The 15049-nt window shown below is 38.0% G+C and overlaps 1 protein-coding gene across 2 annotated transcripts in view; it reads left to right on the top strand.

Moving 5' to 3' along the window:
• The first annotated feature begins 677 nt into the window (after positions 1 to 677).
• LOC139103069 (cholecystokinin receptor type A) overlaps positions 678 to 15049 on the top strand; it is a 36186-nt gene continuing 21814 nt past the window's right edge. Inside the window, exons 1-3 of one of the 2 annotated variants that reach the window (XM_070657409.1) lie at positions 678 to 1473; positions 2380 to 2522; positions 10946 to 11751. In XM_070657409.1, coding sequence (XP_070513510.1) covers positions 11449 to 11751 — 303 coding nt within the window. In that variant the 5' untranslated portion in view covers positions 678 to 1473; positions 2380 to 2522; positions 10946 to 11448. The other variant, XM_070657410.1, reaches the window with a different exon arrangement.

Here is a 15049-nt window from a genome sequence, read left to right as displayed (position 1 = left end):
GCGTGTGCAAAGCGGTCGAGTGCAAAATGGCGGCTACTCCTACATTCCCTTCCCCCCCTTTTCGTTCTATTCAAATATTTGCGATAGTTACTCCTAGAATTAGTAATAAGTTTGCTCAATCTATAAGATGCATGCATATATTTGTGCACGCCCATAGCATTAGGATATAAGCGTGGTAAGTTGTAAAGGTGTACATTAAACAGGGCTGACCTAAAGACGTGTTTTGCCAAGACGGGGGTGGACGTCAGAAGCGACTAGAGAACACGGCGTTAAAGAACGCAAGATTTGAAGGAATCAAGCAGGTTGCTATACCGTATTGGATTATACCGAGAAAGATATAAAGCCTCGACTATAATTTCACGATATATTTTTAACCGAATATATAATATAAAATTAAATTGAGCATTTTCACCATCGTAATGGTTTAATTTCAGATTTAGAAATCTAAAATTATTATAGCACGGGCAAAGGGACGCGGAAGAACGCGTGCATAACCAGTGATATTTCCCCTTTCGAAGTGACGACGACGGGGTCGATTGCACGGTGGTATATTTATACTGCGATATTGCGTAAGGATTGATGCGTACACAAGGGTGGCGCGAGGTACACGAAGACACACGGCTCGTTCACGGGCGGCCACGGAGTCGGCGAGGTGTGTGCGGTATCCCGGACTAGTCCGGAGCCGGCCTGGTTTCAGTCAGCGGCGCAGATCCGTCGCGTACGCGTCGCCGACGCCGGTACCGCCGTCGACCGTCACTACTTGCTCTCGCCGGACGCGAGAGAAACGTCGGCCTCGTATAGGAAAATCGAATTTTTGTGATATCAATTAAGAAAAAAAAAAAAAAAAAACTAAATAAAGTAAAACGTTTCCCACGTTCGCGACTTTAACTATTAATTTTAACGTCGGTGAATAACAATTCGTTACCGTGCGCGAATTCTAAAACACAATTTTTCATCTGTCTCCGTAAACAGATTGGAAGCTGAATGTATATGCAATATGTATATGTATATAAAAATTGTTAGTGATAAAAATATAATTGTCCCCTCTTCGCCAAATTTTTATTTTTAAACTGTGTGGTTAATAATAAATTATTCGCCGTTGAAAATTAAGCTTTCGATCGTGATATATGTCAGCTTAATAATTATAAAGCCGTGCTGAAAAAGATATTAAATGTCTATTGAAATTGAAGACGCAGATAGAAAACAGATAGAAAAGTAATTATTCCTGTACTAACAAAAATATTAACTTTGATGGTGTTCCTTTTCAAAATACATCAATAGTATACCTAAGCTACGTAAATTTGATAATTAAATAAAAATTTAATGTTATTCGCAAAATGTGAAATAAAAACTAATAATTGCCTCCTTGATAAGTGATTTAACCTAATTCATAATAAAAAGATATAATATATTAAGTTATAAAAACGCTTCAACGATCTCGTCATAATTTATCGCCAAAATAATTACACAAAGGTAATATCAAAATATAACTTAACTTATTCAGTTTTTATCATTACGTGATCGCACACAAATTCTATTATATAACAGGGAATAAGTATTATCTCAAGTAACATTACAAAAAAAAACAAAAAAAACAAAATTAAATTAAAAAAGTGTAACGAGAAATGAAGAAGAAACACAGTAATGCAGATTGACATTTATGTAAAATGCATTTATATGCGCGATGCGAAATTCCGCTTCGTTCTAAACCGTACTCGGATCTTGGAGGTGAAAGAAAGAACAAAGAAAATAAAATAAAATAAATTAAGTATACAAGCAACATAAATTATTAATCATCGAATTCTGCGATTCTGAAATTTGTCATTCCTCGAGCAGTTGCATAAAGTTTGAACGATTGTATTAAACTCGATAGCATTTCGGGCGAGAGCGAACGGGCAGAAAGTAAAGAGTTAATCGACGGGGAGAACCGCCACTACTTCGCAATTAATCGAGCGAAACTTAAAACAAGTTTTAACGATCGACAGACGCGCGGGCTAAACTCTTTCAGCTTTCTTACGGCTGATGCGATATACCTGTCATTGTAATGCTGCGCGAAGCTGAAAATGATAGAGAAGTTCTACTGAGTAACCGCGAGTCGACTATTCTGAAAGGCGAGCACCATTCGAACAACTCTTAAACTCGTCCCTTTTTCCTTTGCGCACACACAAGTGGCTTATCGCAAAGGCTATAACACCGCGCGGTTAAAACTTATGAACCTTTCGCCTACGTTTGTTTTGTGGGCACGTGAGACGGCAGATCGTTTAAAACCCGATTAAAATAATCGCGCTATCCCGCATTTCCGGTAAATTAACTTAAATCCTTTTGCGGTGTAAAATATTAAAGCTGAGATAGACCCGCGATTGTGTTTATTTTTGTCAGTGATCAGTGGCGGAAACCCGTAGAGACTGAAATATCCACGAGTGGGACTCTGCTTGTTGTACATGTTTGGATAGCGAAGTGAGCACGATTTTACGGCGATACGAACGTTTTACCTACGTCGATATTTAGCATCGTAAATATCGGTGAGTGCGAAAATCATAACAATTTAGTCATGCACGTTTAATGTTTCGAGCAAGGAATTTTTACGCGTAAAAAAAAAATCATGCAGTTAAATTGCGAATTATTATCAAAGAGCATTTAAAAAATTACCATTATGTGACTCGTAAAATTTATTCAGCCAGATTTTTGAGCTATTAATATCTTTAATTAAAAACCGTGTCAAAGGAATAGTTAAAAAAATATATATTTTATCGAGGCTCTTGTACATCGTCTGCGGTTGGTCTTTTATTACTTGAATCATTGGATCTTTACTATGTTAATAAATATCGCATATTCATCTATTCACCCGTCATTACACAGAGATGTGCTGATATGTGTTGGGATGCATTGTGCAGCTTTTCATGGTTATTAATTTCAGATATCCGTGTTACGCTATAGAAATGTAATCTACGTATAATAGTTTTCGCGCATGGTGGTTTTAACAAAATGTAAGTTAATCATTACCGCTACCGTGCGCGGAAAACGAGATTTCACCTCGAAAAGACTGTCATTTCATAACGACAAAATTGGCGAGCTGCATCACAAAGCGCACGAGCGTAGTACAAAAATGTCTTGACCGCGGAGGTACTTAGTATAAATTGTGGCGTACAATGTGAATCGTATGAAGCACGCCACATATGTGATAAATTGTATGCGTACGCTTTTATATCATGCTGCTTTATATGGAACAGGCCTTCGTCACGTAATAAAAAAGTCAAAAAAAAGGGAGGAAAAAAAAAGAAAGAAAAAAAATCCGAGAAAAAAGGAGAGACCAAATTGAGTCATCGCGAATGATTAATGTATCGAATAATTATTATATTACTGCCATTTCTCGAAATAAATTCTGTGGTGTAAGTTAACTAGAGTGCCTCGACGAGATAGGGAAATTAGATTGGAAGAGGTATTAAGAACTGATTGATGCGTCAGGATCGATAGAGGCTTATCAATTGTCGCGTGTACAATCTGTCCGTGAGTTTTAGTATTTAATATAATTTATGACTTCATCAAGCTACTTGAACAGAAGAAAAAAAAAAAAAAAGAATAAAATAAAAGAACAACGCAGTATGCACTAATTGTGTAAAAAGTTAATTACTAAAATTCTAAACTGTAATTAACGGCGATTCCGGTCAGTGATAGATTAAGACAAAAATATCAGTGTATAATTGCCGAGATCGTTGGTAATTAGGCTGCCGACGTTAAGAATTTTACAATAAAGGATTTTTTTAATCTGTCATTATTTAATAATTAATCAATACTCGGTGCAAGCACGGCCTTCGATACCTTCGATACCATGGCCAATTAAACCATAGTTACTTGCTAAATTAGTGTGGAAATGTATCCTCGTATAGAAGTAATAATATTTGCCGGGCGCTCTGCTGGGACCACGTTCGAATGCTGATCAACACAGCCGAGAAATAATTGTGTTTGAACGGAAGAAATTAGCCTTGCGGCTGATACATGTGATGAATACACGCAATAATAGTTTCAATTCTGCACATTTGGTTACTAAATTTTGCTGCAACGTCACTCGCTAAACGCGTTGAATGCTTGCGTAAAATCTGTGCAAGCTCAGCCTTATATTTTTAACCATATAATTAAAAATTGTATAAGATTTTTATCATTGTATTCAGAGATCAAGAAAAGAATTTTACAAAAAATAAAATAAAAATAAGTTACGTAAAATCGGAGAAATATATATTTTGACCTTTTAATCTTTGTGAAAAATTAATAGAATATTTTACCGTGTCGCTGCGTTTATTTTAAATGTCAGATACGAACTTTGTTCAACCGTTTGACTGTTTCGCAGCTTTGGCGCGATTCCTGTAACGCACGCATGACGGAAAGTTAATTGGGCAGCAATATTATTTAACTGTAATAACAATCTAAACGTAATAAAATAATTCGTATTTATAGATGATCAAGCTCGCTCGAGCTTAATACCGGTATCGTATGTGAGAACAACAGAAGCTCGCGAGCACAATCGGGCTATTTCGCAGCATTCCAAATGCCACCGCAAATTTCAAATTTATTCGGATAAACGGCGCGCGATATAATCACAGTGATTGATACTGAAAGTATACGTAAATAATAATAAAACCGTGACTTTCGCCATTCACGAGATCATAATATAATCATACTAATCTGCATAAAAAAAAGAATTGATAATAAAAAGAAAATTAAATATTTCTACCGCGTTACAAAAATTCTAAACTTTAATCGGGGCATTTAGAATACATTCCCGAAAATATCTAAATATAAATCTATACAAGGCTGCATTAATCTCGCAACCTCGCGAAATGTCAGAGTAGAGTCGGAATAAGAGAAAAAGGTTTACACGCCGGGAAAGAGAACGATACTGCAGACACGAGCTTTTACTCTCGACAAGTACATAGGATATCAATTCGCTGGAGATTAACGGCAGGGGGAGAAAAAAAAACTGTAATAAAACATTTTATGCATCTTTCCGTCTCCGTTCGTGCATCGCGGCCCCGTCATGATTTTGTGATGATCGCGTGGTACGTAGCGCACGTAACGTTTCACTTGCGGCTCGGCTTGACCCGACCCGTCTAAAGCCGGCGGAGTGAGGCGCGCATACAAATGGCAGGAAGTGCCTTCGAACATTTATCGCAACGCTGCATTAATAAACTGACGTCCTACATTGTTTACGTCCCCCGACCGGCCGCCCTCGTCTTGGACCGTGTCCTCGCGGCGAAAAGTTTTCCTCCACACGTGCTGTGCGCGTCCGCGACGAATTTCTCTATCGCCCCGACGCCCTCGAAAGGGTTCATTAAAATTTTCCGAATACCCAGCATCCCCGTGAACATTTGAAAACTTCCGAAAGTGATACCACCGGAAGGGATGATAAATGGAAGTGTTATAAAATGCTTTCATTTACCAAGCAAGCGTTTAACTTTTTTTTTTTTTTTTTTTTTTTTTTGCAGTGGACGACCCTTTCAGTCGCGGATTCCGCGGCAAGATTAACGTCGACTTAACAATTCGGCTGCTCTGCTATCACCACGGGAAAAAGAACCAGCGACGGCCTGTTAAAAGAACAGACACCGCACAACTCCGCCGCGTCAGGTTGCAAATCTAATTGGAGGCACTCTCGCTTTCGTGATAAACCCGGCATCCATTTTCGCGCGGCCACGGCGCATTTTCGCCGACAAAACGGTACCCATCTCCGAGCGCGGCAAAATTAGTAAAGCGTACACGTTAATTTCGACTCCGCGCTGTTCCAACGGCTCAGACATTCGTTTTCGTTTTGCCATTTTCACGGGGTAGGTGCTGAAGTGTATAAATGGAAAACGGAGAACGTCATACGCTCCCGGTACGCGCAATTGTGGAAACTGTCTCGAGCACCGGGTGTGTTAACGCTTTAGCGCGCGCCAGCTACGCGAAAGGCCTTTTCAGCATCTCGTTGGTTAACCCCGGGACCCAGCCGTTCAAGGCGAAAATTTATCAGTCCGGCAAAATATCCATTGTCATCCCCGCGCTGTTGTTGTTCCTAATTAACGCCGCCGTCGCGTCGCGGAATAATTCGAATGTTAAAATCGATCGCGCGACAAGTCAGCTGATTGCGGAAAAATTTTCGTTGGCACTCTTCCTTATTGCGCGTATTACAAAGACAATTTTTTTTTTTTAATCTCCGGACGGAACGCTGTTTACCGGCGAATGACTTGTAAATAAATAAGAAGACCGGGGGCATTAATTAATTCGCGAAGTCCGGGCTCGAATTTTCTGCACGACATTATTATTCCCTTGGGTATTTGCCATTATATGCGGAACGAATAAAGAGACTTTTATGAAATGTTTGCGCAGTTGTAAAATAGCGTGCAACGCGCTTATTGAACAACGGTCTATATTAAACAATGTGTTGGTTCGTTTTATTTGAAATTTATATTACAGATGCAATTACGAGAAAATGCGCGAGCAAAAAAGAAACTCATAAATCACTGAAAGGACCCATGCGATCGCCGTGATAGGCATTGTAAATTGGGTTGCTGAAAAAAGTCCGCGAATCTCGGGCGAATTCCATCTGCGATTTTATCGTCACGCGACGATCCATTTGTTACCACATCTCGCGAGCCTATCGTGCAAGTATTACTTTGTACGTAATAATCGCGTCAAAATTTTCGAAAAAAAGGAGAAAAAACAGAAGGGGAGAAAAAAAAAGAAAAAAAATTGGGTCAAACGTCTCGGACGTGCTTCCAGCATTGTGCACTTCGCTCGCTTTACGTACGCGTTTTATTTCGCTTTTTTTACGGCGATTTGGAAATTTGGCGCGCGCCAGCGTAACATCGCGCATTGCCCGTGATTTCCGTATCGATTGCGCCGGATATGATTGATACTCGACAGTGGCGATAACCAGGAATGATAAATCAGACATCCCCGGCACGTCGTGCGATTGCAGTACTGCGATTCGTAAGTGAAACCGCGGTAGAACATACGGCGAAAATCGTATCGGACCTCTTCGCGTCCGGAATTTTAATCAGCTATTCACGACGAAACTACAGGCTGCTCATTTTGTAACTTGTAAAGTAACTCTTGCATGTAAATGTTTTTCCCGAGCTTCCTATTACGCGGTTATTCCTATTCCGGAGGATGGCCGAAGACGAAGGATTAAATATTCACCTAATTGGTTTTTGCAGGCAATCAAAAATATACGTGCAATAAATTAAAAACGACGTTCCCTACGTAATACCGAGCATTATCTTTTTTTTCATTTTTTTTTTCCGCAGTAGAATTATGTACAATAACAGATCCAGTCAATAAAATGTATATTTTTAATTAAAATGTGTAATTTTTAATGAGCACCTTCTCCGCAAAGTACTTTATATTTTGTAATTAAATTATTCAACGGTAGACTATGTTATAGAAATTAAACTTTGTACGTAACAATGTCGTAACGATGTTGTATCGTTGGGAAAAAACACAAGCGGTTTTAGTCAGTAGATAGTTAATTAATATGCAAACATTCTTATTAAACCGATGCAGCATGAAGTATTTGATTTCAGATTTTCGCTCTGTAGAAACATATGAATTATTTTCGTAATACATAAATGAATTATACGCGTGGTAGAATTTATACCGTAAAGTAAACGATTAATTTCATTAACAGAATAAAAATAATAATACGTGATTTTTAAGCTGTTGTATAGAACACGTTTTTTTTATAGAAAATATTTTCAATTTTCCAGATATATGTGGATAATATTTTATATGTGTATATTAGAAAAAACGCGCGTTATTATTCAAGAGATCCCCCCATTCGCACGCGTCATTATATTCGGATATTGTATAATTATAATAATTTTTTTATAATTACATTTGAGTGATCTACGGCTGACGGCGTGTTCTTGGTCTTAAATTTGTATCTGCCGGTCAGGCTAGATTTCCTTCCGTCCTTCCTTCCTTCTTTCAGTGGCAGTATTCCGAATTATCCTAATGTGTTGTAGCGATCACTATCACTAACACTATTTCTCGAGAGACGAACGACCGAAATAACGACAGTGGATCATCGCGGCGATTTTTTTGCGATTGAAATTAAGGAACGCGACGAACGACCAGCTGTTGCACGAATGTTCTACTCCCGATATTTTAGTCGCGACGAGTCTTCACTCGAGTCGTCCTCAATCTCGACGAGAAACTGACTACGCTCAACGCGAGGTTCAAGAATCACTTCTCATTCTTCGATTAAGTCGCGTTGACGGAACAAACGGTGCCGAGAATTCGAGTCAAGCAGCGAACGATACAGGCCGCGATGCGAAACGTCCCCCGCGTACTTTGTCTTACTAAAGTTCCACTGAAATCAGCTGCTTGATACGGAACGAGAGTCTCGGACGCGAGGAAAAAAGAGAGCCGCGAGAAAAAAAGAGAACAGCGACGAAAAAGACAGGCGAGGTGCAGATCTAACACCATAGCAACAGTCGCCGAAACTTGCCGAATAAAATTTTGATGGAAGCCGTCCGCGGAAATACCCGACGCGGAGTATTGCACGTCGAGCGCTTCGTGCACTTCACCCACGGCGTAACCTCGAAGCATTTTTTCGGCGGCCGAAACGAGGCACAGAACGAACAGCGGAATGGCTCAAGCGTGCGGAATATGATCGTACGCACCCGAGTCGACGACGTCGACACTTATTCGCGCGCGATACTTTCCTATCCGCGGTCAAAAATACGCGTGATTGCGGAGCGATTACCGACACGTCCGAGCGCCCGTGTCTCCTCAACTAGACTGGCCGCTAGAGATTTCGGGCCTTAGAGGGAAGGGAACAACCGCGTAAAAAAGTGAGACAGACGATAGGCTCCGATCGCACCGATTGTCGTCCTTCTCTCGCACGAAATAGTCGAACGCCGTGCTTGTCTGTTTACGTGTTTCTTTTTTTCGTGCGCTCGCTGAGCTCGGCGTCCTATCTCAACAAAAAACAACGTCGCGAACTCGAGCTCGAGCATATTTTTTCACAACTCCCGAGCTCATACATTACTTTCGAGCGCTTCCAAACCGTTGCCGTTATAAAATTCATATTTGCTCAAGCGCCAAGAATAATCTGATCGTTTGATTGTATATTTTAACAGCAATTTACGCGTGGCATTAATTCCTTTTTTTTTTTTGAGATAAAATTTTTAATGTTATTTGCGAAAAGTGCATTTTTAACGCGAAGAATTTGATTATTCCAATAGAAATTATGCACTACGGATATTTAACACGCCTAGATTTAAACGCGCGAGATGCTTAGAAAATTTATTTCGATGAATAAAAACTCCTCGCATGAAAATAGCGATCAAATAAATTTTAGATTCAAATAAAAATTTGACTTTAGGAACGATACAAATTTCGCCAGCCTGCAAAATTAAATACTGCTTGGAAATTCTTTTTGACTCAATTATTCCTCACTATGTTAATCGTGACTTGAAAAATCTTTTTTAACGCACATTATATTTGCCATCCCTTAAACTCTTAAACTGTTAACATAGTGATAATAATATCGTAACTAATTATTAAAAATTACTATTAAAAGCGATTACAGTTAATGTAATAATTTCAAGAAATAATTCCTTTCAGATAAAAATTTATCAAACATTGTGAACGCGATTCCATTTTCTTTTTATTATTATTTCTATTTTCATCTTCTGATTTCGCCGTGTGTACTATTGAAAAATCTTGCGATATCGAGAGCTTTACGTTTTCCGAAATACAAGTCACGAGTTCACGTTGTTAGTATAATAAAGCATGCATGTCATGATCGTAATGATTTTCTTCCCTCGACGAATGTGCTTCATCGACTGGCACTACCAGTAATACGGTGGAAAATTACGAAAGTGAGAGAAAAAGAGTTACCCTCGATAAGCACTATATTTCTTATGTTCCACGGGGAAAGAAACCGGGATCGCGGACGCGAAAGAAAACAACAGCGTAAAGAGCTCAGAGACCAGATAACGCAGAACTTTTTTTTTATTGATAGAGCGCAGTTCAAGCTGCCAGAAAAGAAAAAAAAAGTGTGGATAAAAATTCGTAATTACGTTAAATCTAAAACACGCAGCTGTTATGTATTTAATATGTTTTGCATTTTACGCGGAAAGCTAGAAGTTGTTGAGGCAACTCATCTGCAGTGTTAAAGTCACGCAAATAATAACTTAAAGTGAAATTAATACAATTCAAGCGAGTCTTGTATATGCATGTTTGTACGTTCATTTTGCGCTTTGCTAATACTACGTGAGACACATGAATAATGGGAGTCGTGATTAGCACAGATGGAGGAGTGTCCAATATAATAATACACAGCTTTCTAACAGTACATCACGTGATATATTTGAATAATGCATAGAGAGAATGAGAGAGAAGTAAAATTCCGCAATATGTTAAGTACACGTCAATATCAAATAATTCAAGGCAAGCGTACGTGCGTAATAAATTATTTCGATAATTTAGAAAAATGAAATTAACGTGTTCATACGCTCATGACGAAACATCAAGGCGCAGTTAATCAGTCAGCTTAAAAATTGCAATTCTTTTATCTGTCACATTTATTTTTTAAAAGAAAAATTAAAAACTTGAATACCTACGATTATTAATAAATTATTTGTGATAATGAATTAACGTTCCTCCAGTGATTTCAAATTTTAGTGGGAAACATTATTTTAGAAGCTTTAAAAGCAGATGTCAGATTAGAGAGTTGACGAAATATGAATAAACTATGGGGGATTTTAATAATATATATTAATATATAGTGTACACTTATCTAATATTTATATATTATAAAATGCATATTAATTGGATTAAAAATACTTAAGGGATTACATAATAAAACGCGAACATATACGTATGCTCCGTCTATTTAGTTATACTGTGTTGTTCGCAGAATTATTGCCTGACGTTAAATAATTTATATATTTTATTCTGTTCGCAGATATTCATCGGGGAGCAAGTTTCACGAGACTAATTGAAATAAAATTCTAACTAATTCATCTGCAATTACCGCGAATTAAAATAGAAACAGTCCTATCAATATTTTACTTCAAGCTGCGAGCCGCGCCGTAACGTTATTAAAAACTGCGAATCAAAGCTCATTAATAATCGCAAAAAAATTTTTCAACGAGAGAAAGGAATTAAGTCGCTCGTGGGGAAAACTGTGTCGAAATCGCGAAAAGAAAGAAAAACCGGCACAAACTCGGCCCTTCGAACGTGGCGAAGGGATGTTGTTGACTCCGTCGTAGCACGGTTTCGAATCTAAATGTAGAAACGTGTGGCAAACAGCGGCGCAAAACATTCGTGGGTTGGGGGAGAGCTGTGTGATAACAGCTCGATAAAGTGACATCTCGGAGCGATGTAACATTTGTTACGTCGCGACACGGGGGCGCGAGTCGACGGGGAAAGGAGCAAGGGATCGAAGGGCACGAGCGCGACGGGAAAATGTCGATTCAGGGACGAAACCTGTCCGACAGCGCGGTACTAGCCGAGTATTTCGAGGCCGACGATGACTCTACGTTCGTCAGCGGCCCTGCCCGGTTCTCCACCGTCACTTCCGGAATTGCCAACGTCACTCTGCCCGTCATCCCGCAATCGACGGGCCAGGACAGCCTCCTGGAGAATCTTATTATCCCGCTATACGGCACGATCTTTTTCCTATCCATCGTTGGGAATTCTTTGGTGCTCATCACCCTAGCGAGGAACAAGCGGATGCGCACCGTGACGAATGTTTACTTGCTAAACCTGGTAAGTCTCTCTGTGCCTTACCCGACTTCCACAGAACGAAGAGAACAGCTGTCCCTCCCGCGAATAGCGGACGGCGCATTAATCATCCGGTTTTTCGCGGTGGATACGCGTTAAACAAAATTATAGCAACAGTAGGAAGCACCGTAAATTTATGAAACGAATTGTTTCGCTTCTTGAATATAAAACACCTAATATTAATAAATTAACTTCGCGAAGCTTAAACTTCAGCCAGATCGGGAAATATTTTTTCCGCTTAATTTTCATCCGTGAGTATGAACCGTGTCGTATATTAAAATTCAAATGGTCGGCACATTCTGTTATCGGTGTAGACAACGGTGCGGAAATTGTTCATCGAAATTTCGCCGATTGATTGCAAATTGGTTTTCACATTTCGCCCGCGATGGCAGTTGACGGCACGATAACATGGGCCAAATAGCTAATTATCCCGACGAAATTACTGGCAACACGCGGTAACATTAGATCGTTCGGTAATTAATCTTAATTGAATCTACCCGAGACAACCGAGTCCCGATAAAGTCTATTATATTTGTTGGAAAATGAAATTTTAAAGACTCAGTCAGCAAATTTTTATCACGCCGCACGCCGCGTTTATATTTGCAATTAATGAACATTACTGAATTTTTAACCATCTTTGTAATAATAAGCGTGAAATAACGTTAAAACTTGTGTCTGAATCGGTGCTCTAGACACTCTTTAAATTTTTAGCTATTTTTATTTCGAGATCTACCTATCGAACCATATTTAAATTTATTATCTGATGCAGGATATGCTTTCGTGATTGCAGGAACGCACGTACATCGTACATATATTATTCAAATGTGAAACAAGAAATATATTAGTAGATAAAATATATTTATATACACATATATATATATATATATATATATATATATATATATATATATATATATATACGAATTTATTTTTCGCGATTATGTCGTATCGGCCATTTCTCGTCACGATAATTTTTCATCCCTCAATCATTCCCCGCGCGGATTGATGCATTATTTAAAAAGTAATACGGCAAGCACTTCAGCCATGGAACCTGGCTGAGCAATTTTTCAAATCAGATACGCAGCTAAAGTATAACATTGCGTGTCCGCTCAATGAAATATTTCTTGCAACTTTTACGATGTCTCGTGCAGGTTTCTGCACGGGCGAAAACACCCGCCGGCTTGCGCGCGTGAGTTAATAAATAAAAACAAAGGATGATAAGGGAGGCAACGAGACCGGGAGATTCAAGAGTTCGCGGTGTCCTGCGTGCATCTGTTTGCCGAACCATTTTTGCATATTTCGCGCGGATGGTGCGCCAGGGAAAAACTGCCAGCAGCACCATTTTTTCCTTCCCTCATTTTCTTTTTTTTTTGTTTGTTTGCTGTACCGGCTGCTAGTGATTCGTCACGCATACATTGTCATCGTTCTTTCAGAACGAAGAAAAATGTCGGTCACGTTCGCGAATACCGAGGACCGGAAATCTTTTCCCGCCGCGCGCTTTCAATAAGAGCAAACAATCGATCAGCGATAAAGAGGGGCTTTCCAGGGAATATTTATGGACGTTTTACGGCAGCCAGCTTATCAATTGACTCAGTTATTATTTGTGTTAATTATTAATTATGTAATTATTATTTTTACTTCGTTATATAAAACTATTGCGTAAAAAAATCTATGGTGTACGCAAATTTCAAACCTGTCAGAGTCAATAATTCATTGATAATGTTCATTTAGAATTATAATTATTCAAGAGATACTTTTGATTCAGTAGTTTAATAAATTTTTTTTATGCAATTCGCATAGTTTCGTAATATTTTTATTTCTTGAAAAAAAAAAAAAAATTGATAGTGACAAACATGTGCTGAAATATAACGTGAAATAAAAGATATGAAAGTTGTAAAACATTGTTAGCATTTTATCGATAAACAAATTTCTGTACTCAAAATTACTGTGTAACTTTTAACCCTGATATATTTTATTCCTACCCGATGCAACGATAGGCACTCGAAGTGCTTGTTTTACGATATTTGTTTGCCCGGGCGCAGAATATAAAAGTGTATCTAATCAAACGTTCTAGAAACTTGATTTTTGTTACTATCTTTTTTTTTTTTGCAGAAATACAACATCCGTCAAAATTGTTTGCAAAGAAATGAATTTTTGAATATTTATATTAGATGCAAAACTCTGGCGACGCAAATTGCCAAAGCATAAAAGAAAAATCGTCCACACAAATAATGCAAATATTATTTGCAAATATCTAGAATGTAACGTTGAAAATATTGAAAGTAATAAATGGGTCTCTGTTATTTTTTCTCTTTCTTACTCTCTCTCTCCCTTTTTTTTTATTTGTCTTCTCATTTTCACATCAAAGTATTCGGTGCTTCTCAATATATAAATTTTTTAGCACTCTTCCGAATTCAATGCGTACAGATACATAAAAAATATATTATTTGTTCCGGGAATTATTTGAGAAAACACGTGATGTACATTATCGCCGATATGAAAAATGCATTTCCAAGGAAAAAACCAATAACGATTTTAAATGCGTAATTATAAACGTACAAACGTACAAACATTTTTAATATTTACAGATGTATCGATTTTATTTAATTTATTAACTAAACGTTAAAATTAATATAAAAATTATAAGCCTCATTATAATTAAACTACAGATAAAGTAACAAGCCAACGACTAAAAGATCAATTAAAAAACTTGCTTCGTACATTAATATTATATTAAAGTGAAAATGGTGGCTTCTTCTTTTCCCTTAAACTTTAGAAAACGATATTGACGTAACGCCATACCTGCAGAAATTGTACGAGTTCTTTTACATAAATGTGATTTAGTACAGAGCCGTTCGTGACGGAAATAGAGAAGAAGTTAGCAATAACTGTCATGTCATTAATAAGTCTCGTCTCCGTATAATATCTTTTGAATGCGAGCAGATACCTTTCAAGACTTTGGAAAATAGAAAGAAAAAAAAAGGGAAACCTAGGAAAGGATATTTATCCAAACCGTTCTAATAAAAAAAGTATCGCCTATCTCAACGTCCGAGTGTTTTACGCATTTAATAAACTATCGTAAAGTAAACAGTTATCTTGAGATGACTCTGGATACTAAACAATACCATGTTTTTTAAACAAATATATTAACCTCTCATATTCAATTGCTTTAGTTTAGAATTTCGGAGTGAAATTTACTCGGGAGTCCGCTTATGTAATGCATACATTTTCAAAATATATTCTATTTCCCGTTTTGTATTTCCGCAATCTTCCTTCAACAAGG

Source organism: Cardiocondyla obscurior, linkage group LG06 (genome assembly GCF_019399895.1).
Source record: "Cardiocondyla obscurior isolate alpha-2009 linkage group LG06, Cobs3.1, whole genome shotgun sequence".
Classification (NCBI taxonomy): Eukaryota; Metazoa; Arthropoda; class Insecta; order Hymenoptera; family Formicidae; genus Cardiocondyla; species Cardiocondyla obscurior.
The sequence above is the reverse complement of the archived record's forward strand: the minus strand, read 5'-3'. Positions and strand labels throughout refer to the sequence as shown.